At 26.9% G+C, this 19,360-nt stretch overlaps 3 protein-coding genes across 5 annotated transcripts; 1 reads left to right on the forward strand and 2 right to left on the reverse strand.

Moving 5' to 3' along the window:
* Window positions 1-5,991: 5,991 nt before the first annotated feature.
* Window positions 5,992-10,443, reverse strand: LOC114943373 (proliferation-associated protein 2G4). Its single transcript, XM_029318965.2, has 7 exons — window positions 10,273-10,443; window positions 9,047-9,281; window positions 8,738-8,900; window positions 8,473-8,652; window positions 7,891-8,139; window positions 7,264-7,410; window positions 5,992-7,186 (listed from the first exon to the last, which is right to left on the reverse strand). The coding sequence occupies exons 1-7, from the start codon at window positions 10,355-10,357 to the stop codon at window positions 7,085-7,087; spliced, it is 1,161 nt and encodes a 386-aa protein (XP_029174798.2). The 5' UTR covers window positions 10,358-10,443; the 3' UTR covers window positions 5,992-7,084.
* A 2,253-nt stretch (window positions 10,444-12,696) lies between these two features.
* aph-1 (gamma-secretase subunit Aph-1) lies at window positions 12,697-14,248 on the reverse strand. 2 transcript variants are annotated; one of them, XM_029316101.2, is made up of 3 exons: window positions 14,142-14,248; window positions 13,624-14,031; window positions 12,697-13,516 (listed from the first exon to the last, which is right to left on the reverse strand). In XM_029316101.2, exons 2-3 carry the CDS (start codon window positions 13,854-13,856, stop codon window positions 13,033-13,035), a joined length of 717 nt encoding a protein of 238 aa, XP_029171934.2. In that variant the 5' UTR covers window positions 13,857-14,031; window positions 14,142-14,248; the 3' UTR covers window positions 12,697-13,032. The 2 variants fall into 2 exon arrangements, with proteins under 2 accessions (XP_029171934.2, XP_085343472.1); XM_085487346.1 differs by having other exon boundaries at window positions 14,122-14,248.
* Window positions 14,249-14,961: 713 nt separating this feature from the next.
* Phax (phosphorylated adaptor for RNA export) lies at window positions 14,962-18,948 on the forward strand. 2 transcript variants are annotated; one of them, XM_029316100.2, is made up of 5 exons: window positions 14,962-15,134; window positions 15,219-15,304; window positions 17,029-17,632; window positions 17,991-18,263; window positions 18,492-18,948. In XM_029316100.2, exons 2-5 carry the CDS (start codon window positions 15,254-15,256, stop codon window positions 18,755-18,757), a joined length of 1,194 nt encoding a protein of 397 aa, XP_029171933.2. In that variant the 5' UTR covers window positions 14,962-15,134; window positions 15,219-15,253; the 3' UTR covers window positions 18,758-18,948. The 2 variants fall into 2 exon arrangements, with proteins under 2 accessions (XP_029171933.2, XP_085343473.1); XM_085487347.1 differs by having other exon boundaries at window positions 14,962-15,304.
* Window positions 18,949-19,360: the final 412 nt, after the last annotated feature.

Genomic DNA, 19,360 nt, shown 5'->3' on the forward strand with positions numbered 1-19,360 from the left:
TCAGCTTATTTAACACAAACGCACGCACAATTAAAAGAGAGAAGTCGTTCTCTAACAATAATAAAGTATTCAAAAGTGACCATTGATGACATGACATTATCGGCTGAAATAAAAATGTCATTTCGAGACATTCTTCTCCTATTTAGTAAATCCGCATATAGTATATCCAACTGCTTTTACACAATACTATCGTTATTTTAATTTTTATACTCTTTTGCCATTATAAATATTTATCCCTTCTTTCTTTATATAATACGAACGTTTTCAGTTTGCATTTCTTATATTGTACGACCGAATCTTGTGTTTATATTACGAATTCAAGATAGTAAAAATGTATTTTGCATTTGTGAATGTAAAATATATACATATGAGACAAATAGATATTCAAATCATAAAATTATATAAAAATTTAATTTTAAATTACTCAAGAATTTAATTTTTAATTTAATAATGTGAGACGAGAAAAGGCTTTGAGAAGTAAATTGCATATATTACCATTTGTTTTATATGTTGCGGGATACTTAATGTCAGATTGACTCTTAAACTTAGAACAAAAAATTATTTTATAACAAATACTATAGGGTAGATAAAAAATTATTAAAAAGTCGTGAGTCACAAAAAAGTACAAATATCATGTGTCTAAAAAAATAACGCAAAAATATAAACAATTTGATCCCCTTTTCAAAAATAAAAAAAATAATAAGTAAGTATAAAAAATTGATCAGTAAGTAAAAAATAGTAAGTAAGTATAAAAAATTAGTCAGTAAGTAAAAAAATAGTAAGTATAAAAAATTGATCAGTATAGTATAAAAAATGTATCACTCGTTCAGAATATAAAATGTGCATCATATAAAATTGTTTGGTTGATGGACATCTCGAACGATTCCTCATGACAAGATCGAAATCTATCATCCACAAAGCCTTTCATCATTTTTAATGTTCCCAATTTTTGAAATCATGTATCTTTGTAACTAAACCTTAAATTAAAATTCTATTAAAGTAAACTTTACCTGAAATTAACTAAAAAATGTTTTGTTAATAATTTATTTTTGCAAGGCTTAGTTTCCAAAAAAGCTTTTATTTTCAATCGTTTATAACTCGAAAATTATTGGTGCCTGGACATTTTCGTTGAGGAAAAATCGTCTCCAAATCGCCTCAGGAACCTTCTATTAACGTGTGATACAGTAAATCTGGGACACCCTGTATATAACGATTTCTAATTAACACAAATTAAGAAAGAAAATTGTTTAAAAACATCTAATCCACTCCAAGAAAAAATATATACATAATATACATATACGTACATATAGCATATACATATTTATGTGCATCTCATATACATGTTTATGTATGTATGTATATATTTTTCCTCGCAACAGATTAGATTTCTTATATTTTTATGTCAATTTTAGATTGTCATTTATATAATAAAACTTTAAATAAATATTAATGCAAGTTGATAAAAAAAATGTCAAAGAAATTTGCGCTTTCTAAATATTATAACTATAAAAGCAAATTAATCGTAATTAATCTTTGTCACGATAAATACATATTTGTATTTATGAGTATAAATTTATCGTTACAAAAATGATCTATAAGATTATTTATAACTATACATAATGATATAAAGTCTAAACATATGTTATGGAAGAAAATTGCATCAGCCATTCGACTTTTGTGAATCTATGGTTGATATTACTGTTAAAGCGACAGGATAATGTTGTTTAAAATAATCGGCAAATTTATACTGGTTATGTTGTTCATTGACTCTTTGTATAATGTTCCATCTCTCGCATAACTTCAATTTCAAAGCTTCAGGGAAAGCTTCAGAATTATATAAATTAATGGCATCTTGACAAATTTTTGATAATTGAGTTTCAATAGGCACTAAAACATTTATTTTTTTGTATAATCGAATTGCATCTATATTCATCGCCACGAGACATGTTAAAGGGACGGTGCCTCTAATTTAGGGAGAACTGAAGGAATCACGTTGCAAAAAATCATTCTTTTCGATACGCTAGATGTTAAGGAGTCCATAAATATACAAAAGTCTGAAGAACATGGTATTTTGGTTGCTGCATAAGTACATGCCAAGGCTATGCTTGGAAAGGAATATAGTACGTGAGTACAGGTAATCGCAAAAGGCGAAATCTGTTTTATCTCGCTGTCGAACACAATATTATATTTGTCCCGCATCATATCAATTAAATGATTAAATCAATTAAGAGCGGCAGTGTGGCTCAGTGGTAGAGCGCCAGACTCGTAACTCGCAGATCGCGGGTTCGAGTCCACTGACAAGTCATGTATAAACATGGAATATTTTTCTGCGCTGCGCTTACCACCGGGATTGGGGATTATCTCGGTGGGAAAACCTGGGCTCACGTCTTTCGGAAGAGACGCTAAACAGTGGGTCCAACGATTAGAGAAGGAGGAGGAAAAGGATAAGGTTGGAAAAAGTAGTAGTCCGTAATCCTCGAGGGGACACAGTAAAAATTCCATTTATCCATCATTCATTCATCCATTCATATCAATTAAATGGTTTATTCCTGGGAAATTGAAAATGTTCTCTTGACGAGTTAGATCTTCTGGAGGAATCTATTCTCGTCAGTGTCCCGAACTGTAGTCCGAGACGAGTTATCAAGTATATGAAGAGTTTACATGCAAGAACTCATTCAAGATCTTGTCCTTATTATAGAAATATCCATTATAATTACAATATGAGAAGTATAAATTATAAGTATACGCTTGAGTATAGGTTTACTGATAATATGCCTCTCGTCAAGGATATCATGTAAATCTCGAGGAGACACAGTAAAGATTCCATTTATCCATCATCCAAACAACTTAATTAAGCTACAATAGAATGATACATGCGAGAACGGTATATATTTTTTAAAATAGATACAATTATTTTTTTTTCGAAATATATGAGACATGCGTTTCAAAAAATCAATAATAAGAGCACTTTCACATACATACTTGATATTATTGTTTCGCAGAAATTGAAAAAATTTCTCTGATTCCGGAAAGTGTGTGAGCTTCTTTGCGAGGCATAACTTCTTCTAACATTAACACTTAGAAATGTATCAGATAATAAAATGTTGGCAAAAAAAACGAAAATACAAGGTGTAACCTCAAAGGTTTATAAACAAATATATAAACATAGGTCTATAAACATAGATATAAAATACATTTATACATATGATATACATAGATTATACATATAATAAACACAATATAATTTTACACAATTTAATATTTAATATTTATAAGTACTAATATAAATAATAAATATATAATATATATATATATATATATATATATATATATTTGTATATAAACAAAAAATCATACATAATTTATACACTATTTAACAGTTTAATTAAATTTAATTATTTTTTAGAGAAAAATTTAAAACTTATATCTCTTAAATTTGTCATACACATATACATATAATTTTTAAATTAATATTTATAAGCATATGAATGAAAACTAAATAAGTGGTTCTTAGTTTTTTAATCTATTTAATATATGTATATACATTTTAAGTGTCTTAATTATATATATCAAAAAATTTAGGAGATAAGTTTTAAATTTTACTCTAAAAAATAATTAAATTTAATTAAATAGTGCATGTATAACTTATGCATAATTTTTTGTTTTTGGAAGTTCAAAATTAGTATCAAATAGTATTTTAAATTGAAACAAAGGGTACATATTTTCTTCCTTTGTTTAATGTTGCTTGAGAATAAAATTAAACGTTTATATAGGGATATGTTTATATATTTTTTTATTGTAATTTCTTGTAGAAGATACTGGAAAAATAATTGTTAAACTATGGGACATTTTGCACACACACATAAACGCAGAAGAAATTTGGAGCGAAATCGACAAACAATGTGTTCAGAAAATCTAAGTAAAATGATAAAAAATAAATATAAAATGGATTATTAAAGAGAATTATGAGTAAAATATAAAGTTTGAATATAAATATGTAACTCTGCCTTATTAACATTTTTCAATATTTTATTAAAGCTGAATAACTTTAAGAGATTTAAATAAATTTTCTATAGAAAAGATTTCTATTTCTTCGCACTTTTAGTACGTGATTACTTCATAGCTTTAAAATAATTTATTTTTGAACAGTATTAAAAGTTCAAATTATTTCTTTAAATATGTCTGACAACGTCGCAATCTTTAAGTCTTTATACTTCAATAACTATTAGTGATTCTAATATATATTAAATTATATATATAGCTATATATCTTTTAAATATTAACATACAAAAATTCGAAATATTTTAAACTGAAAAATAAATACATTTAATGTTTTAATAATTGAAATATGATAAAAGTTACCGATTATTTTCGAAATGAATAAAACTATTTAGTGGTCGAATAAATTGTCGGTACTATCAACTATTTTAGTTACATTTAGATGAGGGAATTGATTCGTTTGTTTATGATTTTTTCACGTATAATGGTCTTTATACGCTCTTACACATGATTCTATATAATATTTACATAAGAAATATCTTGTTACATAAAATTAAAATCGTTAATTTAAAAAAAGCTCTAATTGCATGTAATTTATTACACAGCAACATTATTTGTTAATAGCTATTAATGATTTTTTTGTTGTTCTTGAATATTATTGTAATAAAGTATATGATAATAAAATATATATATGATAATATATATAAGTCTATAAATAGTCTATAAATAAATATAAAAATATATTTAATACTTGAACAATAAAGACATGATTGTAAATATTATTTCATATTGTTCTGATTACATCCTCATATTTTGATTAGACATTACATAAGATATATTTAAGTGTTGATAAGCTTTAATTATGTATTTATTATATAGTAACATTATTTGTTAATAGTGATTTGTTGAAGACTTCAAATAATAAATGTGATGAAAAGAGAGAGAGAGAGAGAGTTAATCAGTAATAGTACTCAATTTATAAATAAATGTAGAAATATATTTAGCACTTGAATAATAAAGACATGATTGTAAATATTATTTTATATTTCTGTAATTACATTCTCATTTTGATAAGAGATCATATATCATAGCAAAATTATTAACAAATAATGATAATGATTAAACATAAAATTTACCTTATGTAATTATAAGCCTTTAGATTGAGATGATGTGTTGTTTCTTTTCTTTTTATGTTTTTACAAATATATATGGTACTGTGCGCATTATTACATATGCGATTACATTTACAGAGAGAAATGGAGTAATAATAATGAAATATATGCATGTGTCATAATTTATACTTGTTAACTTATATATTAGCGTCAAGCATTTTTATAACAATTTTTTCTTTATTTTATATCATTACATTAAATTTTATATTGCATATAAATTTTGTGCACAGCCTTCATTTGCATAATATTTTAGATTTTTATTTACTTTATTTCAAATAAACGGATAAATTTAATGCTTTTAATTTAATTTTAAAAATATTAAAAAATTATAAAGTGCCTCCAAGTACAAATGCCAAAATTTTGTGTTGTAAATGCGATTGTAATTACAGAAAGATAGTTTTAGGCAAATGATGGATAGTGCACAGTGATATTTTGTTATACAAGCACACTCTATAACATTCGACATATGCACAACTTGAGTAGAAAAAATATCTATAACAGATACATTATCTATCCTCCTTATATAAAACTATTATTATACAATATTAATTTGCATTTTATTTATTTACGGCTTGGTGAGTCGGCAAGTCAATATTTACTCTCAATATTTTTTCTCGTTATGATCTATTTTTTTTTACCTCGCTCAAATAAAGAGTCTCCTTCGATATATATTTCCAGCTTCTACCAATCTACTAACCGATTTAACCAACTTCTAACAATCTGTACTGCACACACAATCTATATAAATTTGCGCAGAATAGAAATGTTTTTTTTTTTTTTTTTTAATTGGTAGGGGGTATTTTCACAACGAAACACTCGGTGAATCATTCGCATTTCATTGTTTATGCAATTATGTCCCAGAACGGACACTCTTCAATTGTACAATTTGTAAGTTAAACGTTATTATAATATAGTTCTCATAGCTGGACACAGAATACAAAATTGGCTAATCTAGAAAAAGTAGTATTAAAGTGAATCGTACTTTGTGCAAATATTTAGATGTTATATTATTCATTAAATTTAAATTAATATTATTTAAAATTATATATATGTATGTGTGTGTACACATTTTATATACAAGGTGTGTTAATTAAATTTGATTAATTAATTTCTTCTCTGTGAAAAGTCCTTCAGGACCTTTCAACTTATCGTTTGATTATTTAATTATCAAGAATTAATAAACATCCCGTGTATACTAAAATAAAGTGATACATTCTATACAATTTTATAATTTTAATTATATACGAAAAAGCGAAAATATATATTTTAATATATATTTCGAATTTATACGATTCACTTCTTTTAGCTTAGCCAATCCAAATGTTCCACAGAAAACTATCACACAAAATTGTTATATATAAAATCGTTAGTTCAAAGTTTGTAATGCATTACAATTTGTAAGTAATTGTCATATGAATAATTAACAATCTATAAATAGTAATAATACCATGGTCCACATTAAAAGATATTCCGATACAACTTAAATATTGAGACATAATATATGATATATCATATATAATGTTTTGACATAATATATGATAGTTTGATTTTCGGCTTGGATAAAGGTACATAGAAAGGTAGAAAGGAAAAAAGATGTGGATACGTATCAAATGGCAAAACTTGATTGGATTAATACTTCCATCGGATAAATGAAGTTCATAGGTAGAAAAAAGATAAGTTGATGGATGCATATCAGATAGTTGCTGATAGCAAGAACATAACAATGCAAAACACTGTTGCGTCTTACAATTTATCAATGCAATATCTAAATGTAGATATATGATTATATTAATTTAGTGATTTGTTTTTAAAAGTGTCCAGCCTTAAATTTTTTTTTACTTAAACCACTAAATAAAAAATATTGTAGTAGTGCATGATGTCAATAAGTCATGGTATGTATTAGAATGACAGTGTTAGGCCTTAGCATCGACTTCCATAGCAACGTCTACAGCTTTTTCAGCCTTCTTTTTCTTCTTTTTCGCAGACTTCGGATTTGCCGAAGAGTACAAAAGATTCTGAAATTTTTAATTATGATTAATATAATAATAGAAAATTGTGTTGTATTTTTATTTTCCTTATTATAATGTTTTACCTTCAACTCAGGATCGTCCACGACACAGTCAGACTGATAAATATCAAGATCAAAGGGAATTCCTGTAATTTTATGGGGTCCATTAGGCATCAAGAGTACCGTAAATTTAAATTGTGCAGCATATACGTTTGGTTTTTCGTATAACACCTGCATTAAGAAAAAGTGATGTTAGAACCTTCCTCAAAATTGTGATAATTAATTGTCAAACAGCAGATTGTGTAATAGTATCATATATACAGTAGATAGTAAGTAAATGTCGCGATCCATAAAGGTTTCTCTTTTATACATGTCACAGAATAAATTTTTACAATATAAAATTTTATAATGGATGTGTTTTAATTATATATATAGATATATTTTATATAAAATTATTTTATAATATAAAAATTATAAACTATTATTTCATAATATAAAATTATAGTTTATAAAATTTAATATTATATTCTTAAATATATTTTTTCTCTCTTTAAAAGTACTTTTTATATGATAGTTAAAAGAAAAATATGTTTAAAAAAATAAAAAAAATTGTGATCTATAAAAAAAATATACAAAATATATTTGTTTCTATTTTATCATATAGATTCTCGATAGGGAGATTAATATATTAGTGTATATAAATGTTCTTACTTGGAATGGCTCAATCAACCTATGATTTACACATTCTACAACGGCCATTTTCGCTTTCTTCTCGTCTTCGAAGGTGCGTAAGTTGAATGGCATGAGTCCGTGTTTGTGGGAGACTTCCGAATAGAACATACGAGACGCCTTCAATTTAAGTTGATATGTCTCCTCTGTCTTTTTATATATTGTGACTCGAGTATCCTGTTCCCTTCCTATCCCTTCACCTGTGCTAACCAGTACGTCCATTGCATATACCTGAAATTAAATATATAAAATATTAATATATAATATATATAATTTTTAGCTTATTTTCCGAAAATAAATATAAATAATGATAATAAAGCCAATGTGTGAATTATTGAACACTGGTGCACATAGAACAAGATATTTCTATTTTTTTTTATAATACTTGAATCTTTTGCAGTCCCGAGAGAAGACAAATATTACAAAAAGTATACTATATTTTTTAGTATGTACACCAATACATCGAGCTTCTATTGACCTTATTATACATATATTTTATTTTACAAATAATTTTTAGTTTACTTATTTATCACTTTGAACTATATTTCAAGTGCATATTTTCACCTCATGAGTTTCAAGCGTGTACTTTTCGTGTTCTTTCTTTTGTGCATCATTCGGATTCTGAATTATCGTTTTTTCCCCATCAATCTTAAATTGCTTTAACTGATGACTTAACATGCCCTCAATCGGCTTACATTTATAAGCGTCACATATTTTTTCCACTGTGCCTGTTATTGTGTACGTCTGAAATAATAACGAATAAAAAATTTGTTTATAATTTAGTTTTTACAGATTTTTTTAGTTTTAAAATAAATGAATGGAATCTTACCTCTGTACCTGGCTTCAACAGTCTTAATGCAGCTTGAGAAGCAAAATGTGCAGCTAAAGCTACATCCGCTTTTCTGCCAGTCACTTTCCTCTCTGGTGAAGAACTTATAACAATAGTGTGTGCCACTACAGCTATAAAACCATCAACGTGTGCTCCTAGATCACTACAATCATATAATTTAATCAATCGTGCTTGTTAAGAAAATTGTCAAAATTATTTAAATATATTTGACATGTTAGATCTTAGTAATATAGTTTGTACTTTATTAAATTTTATAAAAATGTATATTTTTTTTAGAAATAAACTTACACTTTAACCATATCTTCATCCTTGAGAAAAAGATCGGGTTCACTAGCAATGGGCGAGAAGTGACAAATGCAATTATTGACTGATATGCATGTTGGAAAAGCAATCCCTTTTTTAAGTTCTTTCTCCTTTTTGAAAACTTTGCTAGTTTCTTCTATAAGTAGTTTGTCACCAAACTCACATATTTCTCTCACAGATGCTCCAGTGACACATTGGTCTACAACTTGCTTCAATATTCCTGCAAAATATATATATACAATATATAAATGTAATTATAAAAAAAATGTTACATGTAAAATATTTAAGCTGATATCAACAAAAAAAAGTTCTTTATAGAAACTACATTTTTCACAAATATTAAATTTGCATATGATATATATGCTAACCCGAATAATGATTTAATATATTACAAAGTTGATATATAAGCTGTGTTCTAAAATTCATTATAATATATGCAAATTATAGATTTCTAGTAGCGACACAGTAAATTTTAAAGTACAATAGAATAGAAAAATTAATATAATTGAAATTATAATACTAATTTTCCTATTCTACCACTGTGCTCCAAAATATAATATAACTTTAATTATGTATATAATTAAATAATTAATATATAAATAATATATAAAATATAATATATATAATTAATATATAAAAATGAATATATAATTAAATATAATTTAAATAAAATACACATAAATGTCATAATTATATACAAACTCCTAAATTAATAAAAACATACCATACGTTATTATCTTGAAAAAATGGTACAAGCTCGCAAGCCAAGAAAATACGTATATTTGTACATAGATCAATTAGCACAAGATCATTAAATGCAAATAATCCATAATTCACACGTTACATTATATTTATACATACATAACACATTATATTCATCTACTTGGTGCGAGATAATGAAAAAAAGGAGTATGCAGACATGTGCAGAGATACCGTGCATCTGAAATTGCACGGATAAGCAAAGGGACGGAATATTTGTGCATTTCTTGAAAAATAATTTTTTTCTTCTCATCGAGGAAAAAAACGCTCTCGGAACTTGTGTCGCGGAGGCGCCAGGGGGACTTTTAATTAAAGCCTAGCACATGGCTGCGAAATAGCCCGGTATTGGCGCGCCGAAATTCCATATGGCGGATAGTGAGAAAAAAATGCGCGCGCGAGCCAGGTCCCCGATTACGGGGGGCTCGCGCGACCACGAGGAAGAGTTTTCTTACGGTTTACGATCTCGCCGGCCATTTTATACTTGGTGACAACCAAGTCCTCGGCGATGGTCTTCTCGGTCTCTTCCTTGTCCGCCATGTCTTCGGCACACTACCCTCGCGGTCACGTGACTCCAACAGCTCCTCCTACGATTCTCCTCACGGCTTCGGTTGCGAAAACTGTGCTATGGGCGAAGTGAAATGGGTAGATGGGACTCTTCTTCGAGTTGGGCGCGTTCCTTTGGGGAGATTTCCCCTGGGGTACTCTTCTAGGGATTTTTGGGGGAAATTCTTTTGACCAATCGGAGCGAAGAGAATTGACAGTTGATTGGTCAAAAATATAAATATGTATTATTATAGAAAATTATTATACTTGTTATTTTTTTATATTTGTTGTATATTAATATTATTATATATTTTATTTCAATAGATATTTATATATATATATATTATATATTAATATAATTATTATATTATATATATATATATATATATATATATTGAAAGCAATCGCCACCGATCGGCTGATTGCGCACGCGCCGATACGACAACTAACTGTCCCCGATAACTGCTGCCCTCGGCGATAAGCGTATAGGGCGCAAACTAAAGCGGCGCGCGCGGGAGAGTCAAAAGGGTATTTAAGCTAGCGAGCGGAAAGGCCCGGGACTCTCCTTCGAGCAGTATACCGAAAAAGATAGTTGATTTTGTATACGGGAGTCTTTCGTAATAAATAACAGTCTTTGTCTTCAAGTGAATATTTTGTTGAGTGACTTTCAAACACCTTTCTCGAACCTTCGTACTTTCCGCGCTTTCTAAGAACAGTTGAAACTTTTAACGGTCATCCGTAATTAAATTCTTCTTTTAATAATCTCGATTTCTTACAATATATATATTACATATTATTATATAATATATTATCTTATATTATATTATATTATATATAATATTATATTTATTATTAATAATTATTTATTTTTTATTTTTTTTATTGAATTTCTAGATTCCAAAATATTATCCAGATATTTTCTAGGAAGAGATTATCTGTCATATAAACTAAAAACATAATTATTCATGTGACAAAAATTAAATATACTTAAAAATGTAAATATTAAAATTTTTAATATTAAAATGTAATAAGAAATGTTATTTAAAGAAATAAATAAAATAAGGAAAAAAAAATTAATAAATAAAATAATAAAATACTATTTTGAATTGAAAATAATTTTATATATATATATATATAGTATAGATTAGTTTTTCCAGGGCCCTCTACTTCAATAATAATAAAAAATTATATATAAAATAATGTAGATTACAATATCTATTAAAGTTAATATAATTTTTAAATTTAATAAAGTTTATGAAACACTTTTACTATACATCTGTCTAATATATAAGACCATAATTTTTAAACTATTTATTATAAAAAATGAAAAAAATTACATATTGAAATTATATACAACAATACTGTAATATAACGCTTTTAATAAATCCAATTGATAAGTTCAATCTCTCAGCGCTATTATAATTATTTTTTGGCATCTGAGGCTTTCCACCAATTTTACAGTAATAATCTTAAAGATAGTTACATCAAATAATTTTGTCAAATTAATTATTTCAAATCATTATACACTTTTCTTCATATAGTTTCATCTTCATTAATTATCAATGATGTTAGTTGTTGCTACATCATAAGAGAAGAACTCTTCTATCTCGTTCAAAAGTTTTCAATATAATGGTTTTTAAAAAGAATTTTGCCCAGTCACATTCTTATTAAACAGATTATAAGCACCAGTTATAAATTTATCCGTAACTTTAAACAATAATACATAGTAATGATTTTAATTATAATTGTTACATATTGTTATATAAAATTCTGTAATGCAATTATCTTGCATTACAGAAGAGGTAACAATAATATACATAACTGATATTGTATAAAAAATGTTTTTATTTTGTTGTCATATGAAATGTAATGTGAATAAACTGAATAAAATATTACAAAATGTGTTATTAAGTCAAGATTAAATGAATTAAATCTCAAGAGATATAGGTCACAGTAATTATTTTAAGAGTAATTATTAGTGGCTTTCTTTCGTTTTTTTATATATACATAGAATAATATATAATTCCTTCGACCTTATAATTTTTTAAATTTAGTCAAGGAATTCATTTTTAAATGCAAATTGATGCACAAATATACATCTTAGTTTATAATTTATAATAATTTATATATGTATACACATGGACGCATGTAATTTTATATATATATATATTTAAATTTTTTTTCTTATTAAATGCAAGAAAAAAAATATATTTTATGTCATGCTTCAGAATACTATTCCATTTTTGCCTACAGTGTTTTGCTTAATTAAGGAACTGACTAATAGCTTAATAAAAATATTCAGTATTATGGTGCTTTTTAAATAAACAGTCGAATTTTGAAATGTTCTTAAAAAATGTTATGTAATTATAAATATATTCTCCTTCTCTCATTACAGAATTCAACAGAATATGCTTTAGCCACATTGCAATATTTACCATTCACTTAATATTTACAATATTTTATACCTATATTTTATATCATAGCTTAATTTGAAAAAATCCATTTATGCTTGTTTTTTGAATGCACTCTTATATAATGAAGCAAAGATTAATTTGTTTTCTTATAAGACCAGCACAAATGGAGATAATGTTTTCTTTTATGTATTTATAATGCTATCAAAGATGGAATTCTTATCTAATCACATAATTAAGTAACCTTTATAAAAACTCTCAATTTCTTCGGAAATAGAAAATCGAAGGTTGCATCCAGCCACCTGCAATTTTGAACGCTAATGCAGTCGTCATCGCTAATACTATGTACGCTGACAAAAGACTGGCTGCGTATGCCTGGTAACGATTGAACAAGGTCATACACGAGACAAACAGATGCGTTCCAACTACCCAGACAATGTGACCCCAATTTCTTTTGTCCAGCGCGGAGAAGAAGATGACGCCCCAGAATGTGTGTAACAGAATGAAGCACAATGTGGTGGCAGCTGATATAATGAAGAAGTATTCCGTGCCTTGCCAGAGTCCCATGGTGCCAGGCCCGACTGCGTCAGCCAGAACATTGACCAAAGCAAAGGCACCGCTCATGAAGCCAAAGCCTAAACCACACACGTAAGCGAATATGTGTCTGCTATCCGCCACATGTGTCGTTGTGACCTTCTCCAAGCCTCGTTCAGCCTTGCGCAGCACCCAGTAAAGCAGGTATCTTGAAAGATATAAACAAATGATAAATTCTACTGTGTACATAAGGATGTGTATAAAATATGACCTTCAGATATACACAAATGATATTAATCAGAGAGTAAAACTCACCTGAAGCTTTCCTGGAACAGCACAGAAAACACTAGTCCAAATGCAAGGTTCTCCTGTAGGGGAACAACTGCGTACCAGAGTATGGACGACAGGAGCAGTGAGATAAGCCAGAAAAAGGCGCTAGCAATCAGTATGATTATCCTGATGGGGTCAGCAGCGATGGTAAATGTAAACATAGCCAGTGGTGGACCGAAGGCCAGAAAGGCGCAACCGAAAAAATCCATGACAGTCATGTTTGTTTATTTTTTACTTTCTCGACGCCGGGTTGCGAATACTCTTGCTCCGTCGATCTTTTTCCCTTTCTTTCACGTCAATTCCTCGTCAAGTGTCAGCATCGGTGGACGCTTACGATTCTAAGGAGCCTCTGTATATAGGCTAGGATATTCCCTTTTATCGGCATTTATCCCCCTGATAAGAGATACACATGCAGTCTTAACAAATAATTATACTCGTGCGTTTTGTTAGAAAATATATGCATATTAAAAAAAAATCGCTCACTAATTCGCTTTGTATTGTACCCATATATCGAATATGTTCAAAAATAGCTTCTAGCTGCTGCAGTAGTTTGCGAATTGGAGACAAGTTTCGCGCATGCGCGGAAACAAGAGCGCTAGCAGATGCCTGTCATCGCGCCCAGTTACGTCACATTTATAGAAATTTCGTTGTAAGAGGGTTAACTAATTATTTATCAATTATTAATAATAACACATATATTTTTATTAATAACATAAATTATTATTTATTTATTAATTACCGCATCGAGATTTTTTATTTAATTTTTTGGAGCAATGGCTATGATTGGCCAGTGCAGGAAATTTTAGATTTCTTATTTGACAGCTAGTAATTTTGCGCATGCGCAAAAGCGCGAGCGCAGCAGACGCTGTTATCTGTCATTGGCTCGGTACGTCACATATATATATATATATATATATATATATTGTTGTAAATAATAATATATATTTTTTAATAACATTAATTATTACTAATATTATTTATAATAATAAATTTATAATAAATAAATATATAATTATAAATATTAATAATAATAATATAACAATAATAGTAATAATATTAATAATTATTATTAATATATATTATCTATAATTATTTATTGATTTTTTATTTAAAAAAAATTTTTTACTTTTATTATTATTTATTATTATTTATTAATTACAGTATTGATAGTTTTGTTCTATTCTTTGAAGGAATGGCTGTAATTGGCCGGTGTAGGGAAGTTTTAGGGACTTTAAAAATTCGCTATTTGACAGCCAATCATGTCCATTCATATTTTCTCGCAGCGGATGCTTTATCTATGTAATTTATGTCTATGAAGGGCATCTCTAGGTATGTTTAACGCTGTTCGTGAAAAGTAGGTTTGCACGAAGCTGAAAATTTTATATATCCATGTCGTAGAAATTAAAAAAAATGGAAAAAACAAATTTCGCGCAAATTGCTAAACATTGAGACGTCAGATTGAAGATACCATCGTCATCGCAAGAAGAGGAGGAGTAGTGAGTTTTATAATATCAATATCGAAAGTATTGTGATTTCATAAAACATCTTCGTCTCGTTTATTTCTCTTTATACAAAAAAAGGAAGAGAGATAAATAAATAAACTTTAATAAGAAGCATGGAAGCAGAACCATTGGATTTGGAAGATGGTGAAATCGTGGATGATGAGGTCAGTCGCTTGAGAGAAATATTCATTTGATAAAAATCTAACCTCAAATTGTAAGCTCACTATGCAATCGAAATGAATCTTATTTTCTTAATTATCAATTTAAGCTTAATTGCGCAGAATATAATTTCCTCGTCTTATATTTTTTTTATTATAATTTAATTTTTATCGTGTAGTTTAGGCATATACATATATATACATACATATATTGCAATGCAAGATACCACAACAGGATTAATCACAAAAGTGAAGATAATATACACATAATCAATATTTTATATATTTTATGATTTTTTAAATAATATTTTATAATTTAAATATCTTATTTTAATTTATATTTCATATTTTATAATTTTTTAATATTTTTTAAAATAAATTTGTATGCCTCCACGCATTAAAATAATATGTATTAATTAATATTTAAATATATATAATATCTAAATAAAATACTCTGAATTAAATAAAATTATATAAAGGAACAATTTTTTTGTGAATAAGTTGCTTAAATTATACATATTCTTAATTTCAAATTCTATTTCAAATAGTTTTAAGAAATATTTATTTTATGTTTCACTTGAATGTCATACAAAATACTAATATCAATTATATTTAAACATTTTTTCTTTAAGAAATAACTATATGCAATAAATATAAAATTATGTAAACATCTTTCCTCAATGGTAAAAGTCGACCAAACTGGCAATCATTTATTGTAGATAGTTAATTAAAATACAACGTTTCAGCTGTCATTGCAGCCCTTTTCAAGTAAATCAAAAGTAAATGCAAAATAAATTAATACAGTAAATCAAATTTACTGCATGCCTCCGACAACATTCAACAATGGTGAATGTTGTCGGAGGTATGCAGTGAATTTGATTTACTGTATTAATTTATTTTGCATTTACTTTTGATTTACTTGAAAAGGGCTGCAATGACAGCCGAAACACGTTGTATTTTAACTAATTATCTACAATAAATGATTGCCAGTTTGGTCGACTTTTACCGTTGAGGAAAGATTTTTATTAATTATTACTGGCGAACCTTAAGGATTTTTATCTATAAAATTATGTAACTAAATATATAAAATATATATATAGAATATGCTGAAATTCTTGTATAAGAGTTTTAAGTTTACTTTTAAAAAATAGAACAGTACAATGTTCTATTTAAAAAATTCTATATATTTATAAACATATTAAATGTTAAAGTTAAATTAATATATTAAAATTATAATATATTATAATAGAATTGGTTTATATATTGCATTGTATTTGCTACTTTTTATTTTTATTAGTTTAAATTTAAATTTTATTTTTATTAGATAGCATTATAGAGAAATAAACAAAATGTGCAAAAATATTTATAATTGCCTATATTTATAATTTTCCTAATTGTCAATAATTGAAACACAGCAAAATATGCAGAAAAGACTTATTTTAGCATATTAAGAAAGCTGAAAACAAATTTTTAGTGCAATTTGCTTCTTGTTTTTATATTTTTTATTAGGCCTTCATATTTTTTTTTATGTGTATATATGTTTTGCTCTGTGTTGTGTAAAATATATATCATAATTTAAAATAATGATACAAACTATTCTTTCTTATTTATATTTAACCACTTATATCTTAATCTAAAATTTTATTAATTTTTAAAAATTAATTATTATGTAAGAAAATTTACTTAAAAGTTTAAAAATATTTTTTAATAATTATTTATTTTTTTTATAGCAAAATGATGTCTTTGAAACGTATAAAATTTTGGAAAGACCTCATGTAGCACCTGTCACAGAAACGTGTACAAACATGCGATACAATGATGAATCTGATAACTCTGCAGATTCTGAAAGTGATTCTGATTCGGATTCCACTCATTTAAACGTCAAAAGACCTAAGCTTAAATTGAAAAAGCATAGTTTATCGAAGAACTGGCCAAATAAAAATGATAAATATAAAGTATGGTGTAAACAAATGCAGGAAGAATCGTTGACTGAGGACTTAATATCGTGTGGTGTTACAAAGAAGTTGTATCAGGAACGTAGTGTCGAGAGTTATAATTTTACTTTGCGATATAACGATGGAGAACCTTGTAATAATAATAGTTCCGATGATGAAAAGGATGTTGAACAAAGATTTACTAATAAGAGAACAAATTCAGACAGACATAACGTCAAACTTAGGCTAGGGAAAAGGAAAAACTCCTCCATGGATCTTGACAATCAGAAAGGCTCTGTTAGAATAGTAGCAGATTTATCTACAACTGTGGATTCAACAGATGCTGATGTTGCTACAGATATAACAACTAAGCTCAGTGAGAGAAAAGAGCTTCTTATAAGTAAGAGTTTGTATTAATACTTGTATTATTTTTTCTTTCTTGCTTTATAGCATTTTTATTGTATTCAATTTTAATGACAAATTATTTAACACATTAGAATTTTCAGTTTTGCTTAAGAAAATTCTTTTTCAAAATATCAATTGTTTTAAATAATAAATGATTGAGAAAAATTTTCTCTCTTGGTTTTCAATTCAAGAAAATTTTTGTCATCAGTTTTTGTTTTAATGTGATATAAACAATTAATATTATATAATATATATTATTATATATCAAAGCTTTAAAAATTGTAAGAAATATCTTCTTGACTTTTTATATATAGGTAAATATTAGAAATTGTACTTATATTTATATATTTTAGGACGAGTAGTGGATATAATTGGAAAAGAGAAAGCCATTGAGTTTTTCCAAAAAACGAAAAAAATCGAAGAGGATGGTGGAATCTTAATAATGAATGGATCTCGTAGAAGAACTGCTGGTGGAGTATATTTTTGGTTAGTGAAAAATGATAAACATATTCCTCAAGAAAAAATAAGAGAAATATTTTACCATGATCAAAAAGAGAGTAGCGAGCAGAGGAAGAAAGCTAATGACGCAAGACAAAAAACACAGGAATTGATGAAGAGCTTCGAAAGTAAATAACTTTTTATAAAATATAATATATTTCATTTATAATTTTATAAATTATATTCAATAATATATTTATTTTGATTTTAATAATATATTTAATAATATATTTTATTAAAGTATTTTATAAAATATTTTAAGAATGAGGTTTTATTTAAAGTTTATTATAAAATGTTAAGTTAGAAAATAGTAAAATAATGCACAAATTATATATATTTTTTTGTTGAAATTATAGATAAATCTGAAAAAGATTTGCCGACTTTATTAACAAGGGCGGAACTCTCTACAAGACAAATTGCAGAACAAGCAAGACTACGACGTGGTGAAGGCATGGATAGAGTGCCATTAGATTCAGATCGCACGGTATCGAATCCTCCACCTAGCCCCGTAACGGACGATCCAGATCATTCTGAACAATCGTTGACACAGAGACATGTTCAAGATTATGCCGATGATTTTCTTGATATTGGAGCGGATATAGATTATATGGAAGTACTTTAAGAATCGATTTTATATTTACACATACCCTGATAGTGTAACTTGTACAAATAAATAATTATAATCTGTTGCACACGAAAGAATAGTACACAGGTGTAATATAATTTATACAAAATTGTATATTTATCATGTTTATATAAAGAAAGAGAGAGAGAGAAAGACAGAAATAGAAATTAAAAAGTGGTCGAAAACTTTTCATTTTTTAAAATATTTTTATTTTACACATGATACTTAGTACGTGCATATAATTTATTTTTTTTTACATGCGTTTTAATTTAATAAATCTACCTTTAAAAAAAAATAAGCATAATTATACCTATGTAAAATATTGGCATTATTTAAATCCTTTAAGAAAATGCATATAAAAAATTAAAAAATACGTAAAGTATATAAAGAAGTATTTAACAATTTTTATGTAGCAAATAAAAATCTGAAAAAATTAAATATTCCTTGTTAAACAAATATACAATTATTACAAAATTAATTTCTCAGAAATATAAGATCAATGCATTATATATAATGCTATAATATTAATTTATAATTGATGCAATTATTTAAGAAAAAATTAAAAATTTATGTCTAAAATTGTTCTTTTAGTTTATGTAA

This window comes from Nylanderia fulva, unplaced genomic scaffold (assembly GCF_048542155.1).
Source record: "Nylanderia fulva isolate GAGA-0341 unplaced genomic scaffold, ASM4854215v1 Scaffold54, whole genome shotgun sequence".
Lineage (NCBI taxonomy): Eukaryota > Metazoa > Arthropoda > Insecta > Hymenoptera > Formicidae > Nylanderia > Nylanderia fulva.